The sequence below is a fragment of the Pteronotus mesoamericanus genome, unplaced genomic scaffold (assembly GCF_021234165.1).
Source record: "Pteronotus mesoamericanus isolate MK-2021 breed Mesoamerican mustached bat unplaced genomic scaffold, CSHL_Meso_final scaffold_651, whole genome shotgun sequence".
Taxonomy (NCBI): domain Eukaryota; kingdom Metazoa; phylum Chordata; class Mammalia; order Chiroptera; family Mormoopidae; genus Pteronotus; species Pteronotus mesoamericanus.
The window spans coordinates 31,178,539-31,195,794 of NW_026555325.1; the positions used below are offsets into that span (position 1 = coordinate 31,178,539).

General features: G+C 31.2%; 1 protein-coding gene across 4 annotated transcripts in view; it reads left to right on the top strand.

Annotated features, from left to right (window-relative positions):
• UBR3 (ubiquitin protein ligase E3 component n-recognin 3) overlaps nt 1-17,256 on the top strand; it is a 196,267-nt gene that overhangs the window by 144,809 nt on the left and 34,202 nt on the right. For all 4 annotated transcript variants that reach the window (XM_054562480.1, XM_054562481.1, XM_054562482.1 and 1 more), the window contains 3 exons: nt 1,122-1,258; nt 6,785-6,870; nt 15,226-15,328. In XM_054562480.1, coding sequence (XP_054418455.1) covers nt 1,122-1,258; nt 6,785-6,870; nt 15,226-15,328 — 326 coding nt within the window. The remainder of the gene's footprint in view (nt 1-1,121; nt 1,259-6,784; nt 6,871-15,225; nt 15,329-17,256) is intronic.

Consider the following 17,256-nt stretch of genomic DNA (forward strand, 5'->3'; position numbering starts at 1 on the left):
ATTTAGTAGAAATTGCTTTTAGAGGTTTTGTTCTTGTTCATGGTTATTAAAAATAAAAATGAGAGTAATAGAACAAATTATTACCAAACGCTGTACTTTTACTTAGTCCAAATTGTTATAGTTTTAATATGTATTTTTCAGATCATGAAATCCTGTAAGCTTAGATATGGTTAAGCTTTTTAAAGATGTTGAAATATTTAAAAACAAAGCCAAACAAATAAACTATATCTACTTATTTTGCAATGTAAAGCATAGGCTAATCATTTAAAAATATGTCCATTAGGTATATTAAGATTAAGATGATATATTTATACATACATACACATACACTTTGTATATTTGTAATTATAGGATTTACACACACATTTGTGTATGTATTAGATAAAATATTGTGTATACTTGATTGAACCATTCACCATAAGTCAGTTTATTTTACTGTGTGATTTGGTGTAAGTGAACCCATCTTTTATCCCATCCAATAGGACTTATTTATTTGATTTAAATTCTTAAATATTTCACCTTTATTATAGATTTATGATATGGTTCTCAAGAGACATGACAGCTATGCCTGGTTTATGCAGTAAATTTATGAAAACTTATAATATTTGACTTTTGAAACAAATTCATTTTGAAAGCTACTCAGAATCATTTCCTAGCAGTCCCTTTTTTCAATTGAATACTAATTTTAGTGTCTGTGTGATATGTTTTTTTGGTAATTCTAAATTTTTACATGTTTAAAATATACTTAAGTAAGGGACATTGATATTAATCTTTGAAAAATGAAAGTCAGGTTATTTTATACACATGGGAACTATTCAAAAATATTAATTTAATGACATACATTCATTTGTTTAGAATATAGTTTGTGTAGTTAGTTTATGGTTGGGTTATAGTGTTATCAGTCACAATATGGAATTAGGATAAAAGACCCCTAACATAAGAGGAAATATTTTTTCATCTGTTTTACCTTTCTGCACTAAATATATTTATAGCAGATAACTAATGTACTTTTTAAATTTAATTTTCTAGTATGTACATATGATAAACATTGCGGTATTAAACTATGACTAGGAAAAACTGAATATAAATAAACTTTATATTTTTGTTTGTATTTTTAACAGTCTGAAACCAACTTAAGTAAAGAAATGGAATCTGTAATGAAAGATATCAAAAATACAACTCAGAAGAAATATAGAGACTATAGCAAGACCCCAGGCTCACCAGACAATGATTTTCTCTTTATGTATTCTGTTGCAAGGTAGGTATATATAGTGTATATTTTTATATTTACTTATTATTAGTCGGGTTTATTGTTTTACTCATTGCCATTCATTTTTATTTGAAGAAAGTATATTTTTAATGCTAGTTGAAGTTATGGCTCATTTTAGAACCCCCTAGAAGGAATGTAAAAGTAGTTTTTCTTCATTTTTCTAAAGAGTTTATTTTAATGAAATATTAGGTTAAGTGTTATTAAGCATTGTAGGATATGTGGGATATTAACATTTTGAGACAGGTATCTACCTCAATGCATGTGAATGTTATATATGAAGGGTGGTGTTAAGAAATCACTATTCAGCCCTGACTGGTGTGGCTCAGTGGGTTGAGTATTGTCTTGCAAACCAAGAGGTCACCGGTTCAATTCCCAGTCAGGGCACATGCATGAGTTGTGGGCCAGTCCCCAGTTGGGGGGCATGTGAGAGGCAACTGATACATGTTTCTCTCCCTCTCTTCCTCCCTCCTTTCCCCTCTCTGTAAAAATAGATATAAAAATTGCTATTCAAGTTCTGTCAAAAAGTGATAATATTGAGAACTAAAACATAATAGGTTAAACACTATTTACTAAAAAAAAAACGGTAAGAACTTATTTCGTGTGTTTTAAGCTAGTGAAAGATCTAATAAAATCCTAGAAGACTATAGTTGGTTAGATAAAGGAGAGGAAGCATAAGATTAATATCCTAAGCCTCTATTAGTAGCTAGCCTGAGGCTCAAGAAAACAGAGGTAAATAACTTTCATCTTTCAGACTAGGTAGGATTAGTCTAATCGACTGAGTAGGCGTTCAATATCTAAGAAATAATTCTAAATAGGAATTTTAGAAAACTTAATTGAATGAAAATGGAGACCCATAAAAGAAGTAAATAAGGAAGAAATGGGCACAATTAGAAACTTGTAAACATGTTCTTCCAGAGCTGGTTTTGGAGACCCCTGGATCTCCCTAGAAGCATGCTTCATATTTTGTCTAAGTAGTGTTGTCATAGGCAAGATTTAGAGACATAATGTGACTGGAAGTCACGCAGCAAATTGGTGGTAGAGTTGGACTAGAGATCTCTTGCATCGTGGTCTAGTGTGCTTTCAGTTTCTGGCCTCTTCTTTCTGTCCTGTGTTCAGCTTTTATAGGTCATATATGAATGCAGTTCATCATGGCCATTCTCTCTGCCCCATTCCTGGAGCAGAGGATAACAAAAGGGTAAATAAGTTATATGTAGTGTTTAGAACCCAGGAAGGTTATGGAACCAGATTTAGGAGAATAACAGCAAGCGAGCGAGAACTCAAGATAGGAAACATTAATCTTTGGTTTAAGAATGCAAATGCTGGACATAGATTGATGTAAAAGGATCTAATGGATTGGGAAGGAAGACATAGTCAGTCTGTGTGTTCTGACCATTGTTATTTATTTATCCAGTACACTTTGGGGGAAGATAAAACAGTTAATTTAACATTTTGTCTCTGGAGAGTTACCAATTGCATACGTGCAGTAAGATACACTTTATGAGTAAATTAAATTAAATATAATTTATTTATTTTTTAATTGAATGTAATTTAATTTCCCAAGGTTTCAAGGTTCTACAAAACTTTTGTAGTATATTGTGGTAATAATGTTGTAGAAGATTGGGATGAAGGTAGATCAACTCAGCTGTGGTGCGTATGTGTGTGTACACATATAGGCAGTCCCACACTATTTAATGGTGGGGATGTGTTCTGAGAAATTTGTCCATATGTGATTTTGTTATTGTGTGCTTATACAACAATATCATAGAATGTACTTACACAAGCCTAGATGGCATAACCTACACACCTAGGCTATATGATATAGCCTATTGATCCTAGGCTACAAGCCTGCCTCTACAGCATGTTACGGTACAAATAAACCCAAGATTAAATCAAGCACAGGAAAAAAATAATGCAATAAACAGATGAGGTAAACATGAGATTTATGAGGTGGCTGCCAGTGTAAGACAGTATACTGTTTTATAGAAAACTTCTTTTTTTTATGACTAGAAAGAATACACTCTAAAATAATGGTAAAAAGTATAGTATAGTAAATACATAAGCCAGTGGCAGGATTGTTTATCATTATCAAGCATTATGTACTATCTATAATTGTGTGTGCTACACTTTTATACGACTGGCAGCACAGTAGGTTTGTTCGCACGAGGATTCTCACAGACATGTAATGTATAGTGCTGTGATTTTAGGATAGTTAGGATATCACTGGCTGATAGGAATTTTTCAGTTCCATTTAATCTTATGGGATTACTGTGGTATATGCTGTCCATCGTTGCCCGAAATGTTGTTATGCAGCGCATGACACACACACACTCTTATGCCGATTATATATTTATACTTTTGACTTTATTAGAATTGACCTTATAAGAAAATCATGGTTGAATGGGTATTATCTATATATGGAATTTTGCTGTAGAATGATAAATCCATTAATTTGATTTAAATTTAATCTAGTGGTAGTTTTAGATTTCTATTTGTTGATTTGAATTTATAAAATAAAGCTTGCAATGACACTGCAAGAGACTTTTCAAATCAACATATTTCAGTTTTTCTCTTTTATAGAGAAGCAGGGACAAATGTCAAATGTTATTTACTAAAGGTGTATATGTAGAGAACATATGATCTTTCCTCCTATCCTCCTTAGATCCTTAATGATAAACTCTAACGCAGCAAAATAATGATTCTGAATGAGAAAGTATATAATGCTTAAGAGCCTCATTTTCCTTTGGTTAAAATTACCCAGGCCATTGCAAAAGTTTTCACAGTGAGATCACATGCCTTCTCTAAGTTTGATTTAATCATTAAAAAGAAAATAAACAAAACCCAAATTGACTCAGATAATAAAAACATGAACTGAGTGAAGAAAAGTATTTTGTATACGATTTAAATAGATGTGATTTTCTCGAGTTAGGAAAACATTATTTATTTATATAATTATTTATGCTTAGCATTTAACACTTTCATAAACACTTATGATTATAGATATGATTACTTTTATGCCTAAAAGGTGGGCATTAAAATATTAATCAATATCAGAAATGCTTAGATATTTAAGTAAAATATTTAGAAATAAATTTAATTCAGATTACTTAACTTTTGAATTAAATGTTGTGATTCTTAAATGTATAGTTTATTAGAACATACAAGTTTATTTATTTGACATTAGTATTTTGAATGGACTACAACCCTATTTTCCTGGAGCTGAATTACTCCTGCTGAAGAAATAATTTTGTGTGCTCTTTGGGGAACTTAAATTTTTTGATATTTAAAAACAAAATATTTCTAGTAGGTAACTAGCCCGTAAACCTATTTCCTCTAATAATTGTTTTAGAGCTTTTTTTTTTTTTTTGTAGGGCAATGAGTATATCTTTGTTTTTAATTTTATTTATATGGTGAAGCGTTGGAAGATTTTCTGAGAGCAGCAAAGAAGAAATTCTTGGAATGCTCAGGAAACTCCTGCTCCCAGAACATCTTTATTTTAACATCCGTGTAGGAGGGCAGAAACAAAATATTGTCTTGTGCTTTTCAGCAGTGAAGGAAGATCAGACATGGTGCACAAGATACATTTGTGTCTTCCTTTTTCCAGCAAGTCTCAAATTAGAGGACTAATTTTATTGTAAATGAAATAAAGGAAAGCTGATGATTAGGGCCTCTGATGTTGATTTTTAAAGTTTTAGATAATATTGCATGACACTAACCTTTTGGATAGATGGTATTTGTTGTTTTTTTTTTAATTAAGAAAGAATGTTGTGTAGGAGGCTGTCCCATCCATAATCTGAAATAATTAATTACATTTAGTAGATTTTTTTCCCCCCAAGAATTCTTTAAAATAAAACTCCTGGTAACATGTTTTTCATCCTTTAAAGTATCTTATTTGATGATTGAATAAACAGCATTGTTCTTGTATTTATATTTTAATGAATATTTTTACAAATTATGCTGAAATAAAAGTTGGCATTCTAGTTCTGACATTCAACTGTAAGAATTGATCGTGTTTCTGGTTAGCTCTTTTAAAAGTCTGTCTAGGAAATCTTAGTTTTTATAAGAGAATATAGCCATTAATTTTTTCCTACAGATTAGGCAACAGAAGAATTGTGAAAACAAAATGTATTGATCTCATTTATATTCCCTTGATGAAGGAACACATGCTGGTCTCCGCTCGCTTTCTGTCCACTAATATGAAATCCTTGTCCCTGCCTCCTTGCTGGTAGGTTTTTAGAAGTTCAGTGAGCAATGCAAATCGCCTGAAGGGTGGAAAATTTCCTTGTCACACAGATGCCCTTATCAGCAGCAACCAGATGGAGCTCTGAGCAGGAACATTATCAATGTTAAATTGCTTTTCTTCCCCCTCCTGACTCACCCTACCCCCCCGCCCCCCAACAACTAGGCAGGATTAAAGCATTCCTTTAGAAATGGGTGGTAAATGTACAGACTTAGGAATATTTAATATTTTTAACAGTTTGTGTTTATAAAATGTGAAAATAACATTTCAAAATATTTTTGTTCAAAATACAATCACAACCACTTCAAAATGTTCTGTTTTGAATAAAATAGCATAATATTCTTTCTTGAATTCACATGTAAATTGTAAGTTTGAAACTTGGCTGCCTAATTTGTTTTTTTTAAGATGGGTATAGCTCATGAGTAGTTTCAAATGCATATTTTGGATAGAAACATGTTTATTCAGTTTTAGTTGTGGCAAGTAAGGGTGTATTTAAGTTTATTAATACTCTTGAAGTTAAAATACACACAATTTATCTTTCAGAATTCTTATTTATTGGCAGAAATGGCTATTTTGCTGTTACTGTTTTTGAGTAAATTTGTAGATTCTGCATCAGTTTGATTCTTGAAATGCCAATTTACTAATTATTACTGTTCTGTAAGGTAATAGTTGCTAAATATTTCATAATTTCAGATCTATATGAACAATACTACTGATGTTTAGCAGTGTTAATAGTTACACAATATATTTTAATACAACTGGAATTTTAGAAATCCTTAAAAAAAGACTGCTGTTAATTATATGTTATTACTAGTCATTTTGCTGCTTAGTAATGATTTCTAGATACCATCTAAGGTCCAATGATAGAAAAATTGGTGTGCCCTTGTGTGTTATATGACAGTAACCACCTACTCAGTGGCTAACAGTTGGAGTACAAACTCTTCCTTCAGATTCATTTGCAGGTTTCTGCAGTTATTTTACTTATGGCCTAGTTTTTAGTGTTTGCCAACATTTGAAATTCTGAACAGTTACACCATGATGTATGTGTGGTTTTGCAGGTATAAGTATGAACATATAAGTAAGGACAGATAGACTGTCTCCTTTTACATTTATAAGCATCAGAAATAAAATCGTACTGATAATGCATAGATTATACTTATGCAAATAATAAAGTTGAAGAACTTTTATTTAGGTTGATTCAGTCATATCAATAAGACAAATTAAAAAGTATTGCTTCAGCCTAATGACTAAGATATATTATAATGCTTTACTTACAGAACCAATTTGGAACTTGAATTGATTCATCGAGGAGGCAATCTGTGTTCAGGTGGTGCAAGCACAGCTGGCAAAAGGTCTTGTTTAAGTAAGTATTAAACAGTGCTAAAGTTTTAAAAATTTATATTTATGGCGTATTTGAAAGCATATACAGACAAAGTGATCTTTTGGTGTATTTTCAGATTCTTTTTATATTATATATAATCTGTTTTAATAGTGATTATATGCTTTAAATGGTTAATCTTGTACTTAGAAGAATCATGAATATTCAGCTCTTTCTGCACTGTGATTACTCAGTGAATAAATGCCATACTAACTGATCAGATTCACATTGGTTCTAAAACAATATATTATTTCCAGCTATAAAAGCTTTTCCTTGAGCTTGAATTCTTTTAAAGAATGTTTATATTGTCTAGGTTTAAGAAAATCTTTTATAATGATAATTTGTATTGCCTACAAAGCTGTATATATAGCTGCTGTTAACAAAGGAAGGCATTTATACTGTATTTTGATATGCATGTTAAAGCATATTAAAGTTGTATATATTTGCTTTTATTTATGAATATACTTTATATTGTAAAATAGCATGATTTTTTAATACTTTTTGTAAGGGTATAGTTGGGAGAACTGTCATTTGGAACTAACGTAGATTTTTTTATGAACATAGTTTTTTTTTTTGATGTTACCACTATTTAGTTGCTGTTTAGAAAATTGAAGTGAATTCTGGGAATAATATTGTCTAATGTAATATACAGCTAATTATTGGTGCCAAATCACTGGAGTTAAAATATTACTTAATGTGATTGGTACAGGAAATAGTTGTTTAAAACACATAATATAATCTTTTGAAAAATAAATATATTTTCTTAAGTCCTAAAATATTAGTAATTATAAAAAATTATCAGTGCATATTAGTTTTCAAAAATATATGTACATTATTTTTAAAAGATATGCATGTGATTTTGGAATGATTTCAAAGCTAAGGACTAATCAAAACTAACTTGAAATTTCTAACATCAGTGTACAAACTTATGCGAAATTTTGACTGAGTTAGTTTTAAAATTCCTACTAGTTATATTAGATTTTCATATTTTATTTTGGGTTATAACTTGATTCCTAGAAATTTAAGGTTTTGAGAATTATTTTTTACTGAGTATTTAGTATTTATTGCACCTGTGATGTATGCAGCTAAATTCTATTTATACCCAGTGATTTAGTGTTATGCTTAAAGGGGAAGTTGTTGATAAGAAGGATTTTTAGCATCTAGTCTCTTTGAATTAGCAAAAACTATAATATTACTTATATTAATTTTTTTTGTTAACTTAATTGATGTTTGGCATTGGTTGATAATATTTCAAAGACTGTTATATTAGAAAGGAATTATATAAATTCCTTTATTATTATATATGTTCAAAACTGTACTTCATTTTTTTCTCTTAGGTATTTAAATTTATTCAGAGGTTAATAAATGATAAATTTATTCAGAATCCTAAAAACAATAAAATTCCAGCAATAACCACTTCAATTATTACACTCAATTTTAATTTAAATTATTAAATTGATAGTTATTTCCAAAGTTTCATTTCCTTTTAATTCCCCCTTTAGCAAATAAGAGATTACATTATGCCAGTATAGAAAAGGTCACGATGAAGTATATCCTAAATATATGTTAATACCATTCAGGGTTTTCTTTTATTTATTTTTAATCGATTCTGGTTTTTTTTCCAGCTTTTTGAAGTAAGATTGATAGCAAAAAATTATAAATATTTAGGATATACAGCGCAATGTTTTTAATTTTCATATGATTTATTATTGTTCAATTGCTTATGTATTATTTATCCTAATATTTATAAAAGCAGCTCTAAGTCATGTATGTAGAATATATTGTATGTTATATGAAATACCACCATTTTTTAAGTGTGTAAACTTACTGTCTTTGTTTTTTGTTCAAGCCTAACTCACACCCAATTTAAATTGAACACCAGAACTTAAATGGATAGTGTTTCATAGGCTCTTAGATCAAATATCTCATTTTTTTCATCTTCTAGTAGAACTTTAATGATACTATTAAACAAAAGTTTTGTCTTTTTTCTGAAGACTCTTTATGAGGCAATATTTTCCTTTTCCCATTTTTTGGCTCTCCATTGCCTCTTAAATACCACATTTAAAATTTTTTTTAATTTAATTTTTTCATATTTAATTAGATTTATTAGGATGACATTGGTTAGTGAAATTATATAGGTTTCAAGGGTACAATTCTATGATACATCATCTCTATATTTCATGGTATTGTAAAGTGTCTCTTTTTTCCATAATGTTTTGGGGTAAGAGAGTGAGAAAAGTGCTCTACTAATTAAACAAATGATAAGGAAAATTTCACTTTTGGAATAATGTTTCATCACAACTTTTTGATGAAATTGAGGATTAGTTTAGTCAAGAAAGATTTAATAAATTTTGTTGGAACAGCTTGAGTAATGCCTGATAGGTAATTACAGGTGTGTGCACATGATTTGAGGGAGGAGTTGAAAGTGAAGGTAGGGGGAAGATTGTTCTTTCTGTAACAGTGAAGGCAAAAAATGTCACTGGCAAATTTATACTGAGAAATCAAATAAAATTGTCGTGCTTATGAATTTAAGCCAAATTTTTAAGTATCGAGGTAAAATGATAAGTATATAGTCAAAATAAAAGTTCACTCTTAAATATGTCTGGGAAATTTTTCACAGTAAAGAATGAGCAAAATTGATTCACAGAGCAGCATACTATGGTATTTTAACAATACCTTACATTTTTAGTTTTAAGGTTTGTAATGTACTTTCACATAAATCATTTATCCCTTTTTCAAAGAATAGGAAACTGAAGTTCATGGTAATTGCTTTACCAATTCATACAGCTGGAAAATGTCAGAATTTGCACTTGAACCCGGCTCTTCTGACTCTAAATTCAGTTACGTATGACACATCCCTTACCCGTAAGTGTCCTAAAGGATGCAGAGCCTTTGAAAACTTTCACCCTCGGGCTTAGTGAAGGATGTCCTGCTGCACACTGTTGCCTTGGGATCTTTACAGCCCCTGTCACACTAGCCCTCCTGTTATTGTACCTGTTTCCTTACCGAGAAGTTGAGATTTTTCTCCCTGTGGTAATTCAGAATTTCTTTTTTCTTTGACAATTATTTAATCTCTGATAATTACACTTACAGGACCACAGTCTTGAGGTGGAAATGCAGACCCAGTTAAGTTTACCGTAGGTAAATTTTAACAGTGATAAAATTTAAGGTAGAAATTTATGAAAGTCTTTAGGACACTTCTCTCTTTCATATATATTTCTGTCTTAATGACTAATATGAGTTACGCGAAGAAATAATATGCCAGTTTTCAATTTCTTACATATTCTGAAATAACTGACAAAGACACAGAATATCCAAGCTCAATGAACGTCTGTTCAAAAGCGTTTTTAAAGGCCTTCCACATGTGTCAAACTTTGGGTTCAGTTTCCTTAAGTAGATATTCCTGAAGACTTAAAAATTGGCATAATGATGTTTCATAATGGTCTATGGTATTCATAGTCATACATGTAAATATTAATTTTATCATAAAGTTGGAGTTGATTTTATATACTTCATAGTTTTGTGTGTGTGTGTGTGTGTGTAAAATAGTCTTACTTTAAGATTGCTAAAGATAGAAGGTATTGTTAAATCTCCTCCTTTGTTCCAGCTGAGACCTCTTATAATGAAATCTTATTTTTATTTATTTATTTTTTTAAGGACAGATCAGTCTTCTTTTTTTAAGGATAGACCAGTCATTTCTGTTTTAGGAATGATATGTCTGTGTTGTGATTAAGCACATGATAATACTTTAGATTTTTCACCCTTGTAAAGAAAGAGTTCAATTAGGTATTTCAGAAAAACAGAATTCTTTGTCCCAGGCGAGTTGTTACAGCAACCAGCACGCGGGAGAAGGTGGGAACAAGCAGGTCAAGCACTGCATTAGTGGTGTTGATAGGCCAGTCTCTTTAGGGGTAATGACAGTAGGGCTTATGAATTCGCCTATTTTTGGTTAGTGAGCCAGTGTGTTATTAAGACAGAAAAGGAAGAGTATAAATTATCCATGAATTTTATGCTTATATATTATGAATTTACAGGGTTGTTGACTTATTCATATAATATTCATCAAACTTAAAAAATCCCATTATATGTTAAACACTGTGCTAACCTAGGGAGTACAAAGAGGGAAAGACACAATTGTCTTTTTCAGGAAAACCTCACCATCTAATAGGAGAGGAATGCAAGTAAAAGATAATTACAGGGCTGTATAAAAAGCACCAAAACAGTTAACTCAAGGCATAGAGAATGCATAAAAGCAAGGGATGATCACATCTGTCTCAGGTATATTAGAAAAAACTCTACGGGAGAGCACTTGAGCTGGTGATGAATTAAGTTTGCTTTGAAGACAAGAAGGTACTATTCTAGGCTGGGAGAACAGTTAACAGTTTGCAAAAAAACCAAAACCCAGAAAACCAGAGTAAGACAACATGACGCATTGTGGAATTACTTGGGAAGAGAAAGGGAGGAAAATAGGTTAAGAAATCAACCTGCACAAGAGGATAGGGGTTAGCTCGTGAGGGCTTTCTATGCTTGTTCCTTCAGTGGTTCGCCAACCAGTGATGAGATAATGTGAACAGATTTATTGTTTACAGGTATTGGAAGAGGGTGAAACAACAGATTTAAAGCTGAAAGAGTACTCTTTTGAGTAATCCAGTTAAGAAATGATGTAGCCGGGGGGTAGAGCAGAAGAGGAGGGATCATCGCAGGGAGAATCAGTAGGATTGGTAATCAGCTGACAATGGAGGGCAAGGATGTAGGAGATGACTCTCAAGTCTTTCCTTGGATGTTTGTGTGGGCATTGATGTCATTTACTCAATTAGGGGTTATAAGAGGAAATGAACATTGGGGCTGGGTGGGGCTATATCATCAGTTTAGCTTTGGATATATATTGATTTTTATGGTGCCTGTCGAACATCTGAAGTCCTAGAGAAATTTGTGGGTAAAATTAAGGTAGAGGGGGAAGTCTAGCTTAGGTGAAGTAGTTTGTGTAGAATGGGAGGGAAAAGGGACTAAGAAGGGATCCCTTTTCCTTTCTTAGGGAGAATAACACCTGTTCGGGTTCCGTAGAGCAAGAAGAGCATGTGCAAGTAACTGAGAAAGAACTGGGGGAGAACCAGGGAAGAGTGGCACTGAGAGTCCTGGGGAGGAAGGTGGAGAGAGTTAAAAACATATGTTAATATTTTTGTAGAGTGTTGGTTTTATATGGAGCCCTGATGTTTCTAAAATAGTCATAATCTCTAATTTTAGGTGTAATATCTCAAGTTTATAAAGATTAAATTTATTATTTTGAATTTATACTTAGAAGCCATATATGTATACACATATATGTAAGCATACCTATCTACACACCTCAGATGTATGCTATTACTATCACTCCTGTTACTTTATAAAAGCCCAGAAAGGTGATATTATCCCCTTTTTACAGATAATAAAACTAAGGTAATTTGTCCAAGGACACATAGCCAGTACAGAGCTTGGATTCAAATACAGGACTTCCTAGTTGCTGCTAGACAGTGGTATCTCCTATACATATGTTGAAATCATATATAGCACACCTGTAAGTTAATTTAATGTTTCTTATTGCCAAATACTTTTATAAATGTCTAATTTTCGAGCTTTGAAATATGTTATTCCAGAAAGGGATTTTTATATTCTTTTTGCTATTGTTATTCAGAATTTTAATGTGCTGTCCTGATGTAATTGTTTTTTAACTTTTAAAATATCATGCACACAGTTGGTGTTTAATACATTTTTCCATTTTTTTAGTCCTTAACTTTCTGATTATGATTTAGGCTTTCTTTATCATATGTCTTCTGCTGTCAATATTTGTTTAGTATGAGATATTTTCGCTGCCAAAGGAGTATTAGAGTTCATTCTTACTTACAGGTTTCAGACTAAATTTTGAAAACACAGTGAATTATATACACATAGTTAAGTACTAGATTGTTGTTAGTCAATTTTTTGTTTCCCACTGAAGTTACCTGCAGTTTCTAGGGTTGTTTTTGAAAGGTAGAAGTACCTCATTAGTTATGTTATTATTCTTTTGTTCTAGTTAAAGCCAATACCAAAGACTCTTGTTATCTATTATATTAAGAGTATTAGAAGATGCCTTGGGGTTACAATCTCAGTTTTTCATAGGAATGGAAAGGTGTGTGTATCTGAATGCTACAAAAGGAATTTTGGCCTTGACCAAGTGGCCCAGTTGGTTGGAGCGTTGTCCCACACACCCAAGGTGGTGGGTTTGACCCCTGATCAGGGTGCACATGGGAGGCAGACTGATTGATGTCTCTGTCTCTCTCTCTCTCTCTCTCTCTCTCTCATTAATAAACACATTCTCTGGTGAGGATTTTTAAAACAAGGAATTTTGTACTATTCTTTTAATCATAAAAACCCCAAGGAGAACTAGAGTGATGGAAATAACTAGGAAGTAGCAAATCTTAAATTGTATGCAATAGTTTTTCCAATAAACATTAGTGTCATCTGACAAGGGACTTTCTTCCTGTGGGCCTCTTTCCTAATCTGTAGAATAAGGGAATATAAAAAGATGAAAAAGTTTCCTCTAACATTTGTATTTCTTTAATTTTGGTAGAGGCTAGAAAGATAGATTGCACCATTATTTCTGTGCTGGCCATGGCTTCAATGTAAACTTCTATGCTGTTGATTAAATCATAAACTTTAAGATAATTGACTTTCATCTTGGCAGGATATGATAAAAAGAGCTCTTAGAGTCAGTTAACACCTATATAAAAACAATGCAGAACTCCCTACCTTGCAACTTGAATTAATATTTTCCTGATAGAGAAATTTAGTTTTATAATACTTCTAGTTTTAAATGCTTTTTAAAATTATGCATTATATACTTGGTAAAAACAATCTCTTATGTGTAAATGAATTAAAATAAAAATGGCAAATATATCTTTCATTATGTTATTTCTCTGCTAAAAATGTCCCTTATTCTCAGTGTTATCAATGGAAACAGGATAGTGGAGAAATAGGAAATTTGAGAAATTTACTGGTTTTAAGATTGGGGATAATAATAGTATTACCTACCTGGTAGAATTTTTGTGAAAATTGAGATAATTTATGTAAAATAGATGTTTAAGTAGTGGTTGGCACATAATAAATACACACCTACTGTTAGCCATTTATAGGATGAAGAAATTTTAAGAGAGAATTTATTCTATTTGTTGACTTATGGACAGAGGTTAAGCAGGGTAAATTATTTAGATTCTTCTGTTTGTTACATAAAAATCAGATTGAAAAATGTATGAACAATGTTACAATTTAGCTCTCCTACCCACCTTCCTTGCCTGCAGATTGGAACATTTATTTTGTTAATCTTATAGCTCTATGTTTTTCAATCGCTTCCCCAAACAACTACAACTATTACTACCACTATAAATATTACTGCTACTATCACACCACCTCCTACCCCACACAAAAATCATACTGATGGATCTTAAATTAATCTATAGTTGATTTTTAAGTCAGTTGCTCAGAGAAACAAAATGTTTACTTTTGATTATTTTAATTTAGAGAATGTGACAATAATATGTTGGCTACTTTCTGGTTTTAAGGATTAATTATAGTCATGTGAAGAAGTATTAGAAAATGACTTCTGATACACAAATTGTTGTATTTGTGACAGAATAATTTAATCCAATCCTTGTTATTTATACAAAAAAAGGACATGTGATATCAAAGCAAAATTTAGGATTTTTTTCTGGATTATTACAAAATTTTAAGTAAAATTTTTATAAGTATCATGAGCAGCATTCTGTTGAGAGGTAAGACTGATAGATTATTGTTATGGTTTAAATAGAAGAAAATAGCTGGATTGGTCCTCCTAAATAATATTCTTATTTGTTATTATATTCCTTCATGTTGAATCAAAAGATGATAGAGTCAAAATTCAACCTAAATAAGATTTAAGGGAAAATATTAGGTAAAGAAAAACTTCACCTAACTGATTTACGTAGTTTTTATTGTCCATATTACTCAGGGTAGGGTATCGAAGATAATAGTACATTTTGGTTAGGAGGAGACCACAATAGTGAGAAATGTATGTTTTAAAGCTGCAGCATAACGCCAAGACAAAGTAGATCTGTGACAGATGAAGTAAAAACAAAACCATTTCTGTAAGGATAGTCCACATTCCCATCGAAATTTAGATATATGTCAGAGTTTAGCTTAAAATAGAGCCTGAAGTAGTTGGTACTTAAGCTTGGTGAATTATAATTATAAGGATAGGAAACATTTATGAATTAGTTAGAACTTTTGTCTGAATTTGGTTCTGGAAGAATTTTGTAAACTTTCTAACTACCTTTTCTTCAATTTATTTAGATCAGCTGTTCCATGTATTAGCCTTGCATATGCGGCTTTATAGCATTGATTCTGAGTTTAACCCCTGGAGAAAGCTTACACAGTTAGAAGAGGTGAATTCACAGTAAGTATTATTGAAAGATTAAAGTCAGTTAAAACTGTTTTTGAAAAATTGTTAAGTATAAAAATAGGATGGAATTCTTTATGAATATATGAATTTTCCTCATGAAATAGAGAAGTATGTAATAAAAATTGAAAAGTTTACAATTATATTTTCTGTTAAAATTACATAAAAATTCCTACACACTGAGAAAAAATTGAAATGTTAATCATTTCAATTTTCTCCTTTTTTACTGTAATATCAGATGATGTGTTAAGCAGTTCTTGACATGTTAGATATAACCTGTGAACTATAGAATAACATGAAACTATAGAATAACGTAATATTTTAGATTATTTCAGTCATTTATATGATAAATATTCTGAGTGTTAGGCACTGTGTTACATAGTGCAGCATTGCTTTTCAGAAACAGTTTATCTATATAAACTTTCATTATCAATCTAAGATTGTCCTCATTTCTGTTGATCTTGAGTATTGGTGCTTAAAAAATATTGTTGGGGACAATTTGATAGATAAATTTTTGGATTCCCAAAGTAATAGAAATTTGTTTAATTTTTGGTGAATTGAGTATTTCATGTAAATATTTCCTATTTATTAGCCATTTGTGTACTGTCTGTGAATTACAGATTCAGGACATCTGTACATTTTCCTGTTGGCTTCTCATCTTTAAAAAATTTCTGAATAAGCCTTGGCCAGTTTGCTTAGTTGATTGGAGCCTCACCCTGTGTACTTAAAATGGTTGTGGGTTTGATTTTCAGTCAGGGCACATGCCTAGGTTGCAGGTTTGATCCCCGATTGGGGCACATACGGGAGGCAGCCAATTCATGTTTCTGTCTCATGTTGATGTTTCTGTCTCTCTCCCTCCTTTTCTCTTTCTCTCTCTCACCCCACCTTCCTCTCTCTCTAAAATAATTAATAAACATATTCTTGGGTGAGGATTAAAAAAATATCCGAACGATTCTTTATGGTTTAAGATGTTAAGTCTCATTTTACTGAAGCCCTTTTCCCCAGATATGTTTGCCTTTTAAATTTCATAATTACTTTTCTTGACATATTAAAGTTTTAAATTTTCAAGTAACCAAACCAATGAGACCTTACATTTCTTATATTTCCTGATGATTTTCATATATAGACTGCCTGCACATTTCACCCAAGATCTGATGTTTACCTTTATAATCAGTATTACAGGGTTTCCTGTCTTAGGATTTGCAGTATCTACCTATATATTCTTTGTAGTGTTTTCTGATGGGATGATTTTAAAATATATGTGTAATCAAATCTACTTGGAATTATTTTTATTAATAGTAGTTGAAGATTTAAAATTTATTTTCAAATAGCTTTTTTTTTTTTGCCAATTTTATGTCCCATTTATTATATACTAAGTGTTTAGTATGATCCTGATTACAGACTTAGCCCTTTGTTCTTATTGACCTACAAACCTATTTCTGTGACAATAGCATCCTGGTTTTCTTACTGAAGAAATATGTTGTCTATTTCTGGTTGTGTTAGGCTCCACTTATTTCTTCTCTCTGCCCAGCTGCTTTTCTTTACTCTTCTCACCTGTATATACTTCCATATGATCTTTAGAACCATTTTCTAAACACTTCCCTTTATTTGTGATTGGATCAGAGTTATTTTAAAATTAAATTGTTTTTAAGTTATTTTATAGTAATCTGGGAAGAAGTTATCTTTATAATGGTTTCTCAACTAGGAACATTTCCCCTTGTTTTAATAAATTTCTTTGTATCATTCTAGTTTTGAAACATTTGTTAATTATACATTTTTAACTGTAATAAAGTGGTTGCTAAATTTTTAACAAGATATATATGAATAATCATAATAGAGTGTATAATGATCTTAGGTATAGAGTTTTCCATGCATATGGAGATTTAGACTGATTTGAAATAATATTTGAAGGTCACTGCAAATAA